The 860-nt window shown below is 40.6% G+C and overlaps 1 protein-coding gene across 1 annotated transcript in view; it reads left to right on the forward strand.

Moving 5' to 3' along the window:
• Positions 1 to 432, forward strand: part of LOC102029814 — a 13,269-nt gene extending 12,837 nt beyond the window's left edge. The window contains exon 2 of the mRNA XM_005415154.2: positions 275 to 432. Coding sequence (XP_005415211.2) covers positions 275 to 320 — 46 coding nt within the window. The 3' untranslated portion in view covers positions 321 to 432. The remainder of the gene's footprint in view (positions 1 to 274) is intronic.
• Positions 433 to 860: the final 428 nt, after the last annotated feature.

An 860-nucleotide genomic window follows, 5' to 3' on the forward strand; every position in this document is an offset into this window, starting at 1 on the left:
GGCTGGCCTGGAACTCACTGCAGTCCTTTGCCCTCAGCCTCCTGAGTGTTAGGGTTTTAGACATGCACCACTGTACCTGGCTACGAACCACTTCATCCCCGGCATATTCCATAGTATCTGGGGCAGAAAATCAGTGCTACATAAACAGTTTACTGGAAGACTGAAGTAATGGGGGACACTGCATTGGGAAGATTGTGTTGGATGCTTGATTGAACTCTTCCTGCCTCAGAGTCCCAAATCAGTTATTAAGATAATTAAAATTGTTCCTTTTTAGGAGCGAAGACTCTGCAGAGCGTTGTGCTCAGCAAAATGAACTTTGAGTCTTTCGTAAAAGATCTTCTTCTGGTTCATCAGTATCGAGTTGAAGTGTATAAGAATAAAGCTGGAAGTAAGGCATCCAAGGAAAATGATTGGTATTTGGCATTCAAGGTAATTATCTTTTAACGTTTATCTTTTTAGAGTAAAGTAAAAATGTGAAGAATTTGGTGGTGTGTTTCCATTAATTAATTTATCTTTGTTTGTTTGAGACAGGGTTTCAATACAGAGTTCAGGCTGGCCTTGAGCTTACTGTGTACCCCGCCTGGCCTCGAACACACAGTAGTCCTCCTGCCTCAGCCGACTGCTGGGATTACAGGCGTGGGCCGCCAGGGCTTAAAATAGAAATTTTGTGGGTCCACACTGAGATGATGTTTCGTGTCTTTGTTTTGTTTTGTTTTTTTGGTTTGTTTGTTTTTTTTTTTTTGGTTTGTTTGTTTTGTTTTGTTTTTTTGAGATGATTGTGAACACTCTGAACCTTGTCACTGTTCCTAAAACAACTGTGGATAACGTCCTGCACATTTTTTTTTACCTACACATTTGAA

The sequence above is a fragment of the Chinchilla lanigera genome, unplaced genomic scaffold (assembly GCF_000276665.1).
Source record: "Chinchilla lanigera isolate Chin_1 unplaced genomic scaffold, ChiLan1.0 scaffold00560, whole genome shotgun sequence".
NCBI lineage: Eukaryota > Metazoa > Chordata > Mammalia > Rodentia > Chinchillidae > Chinchilla > Chinchilla lanigera.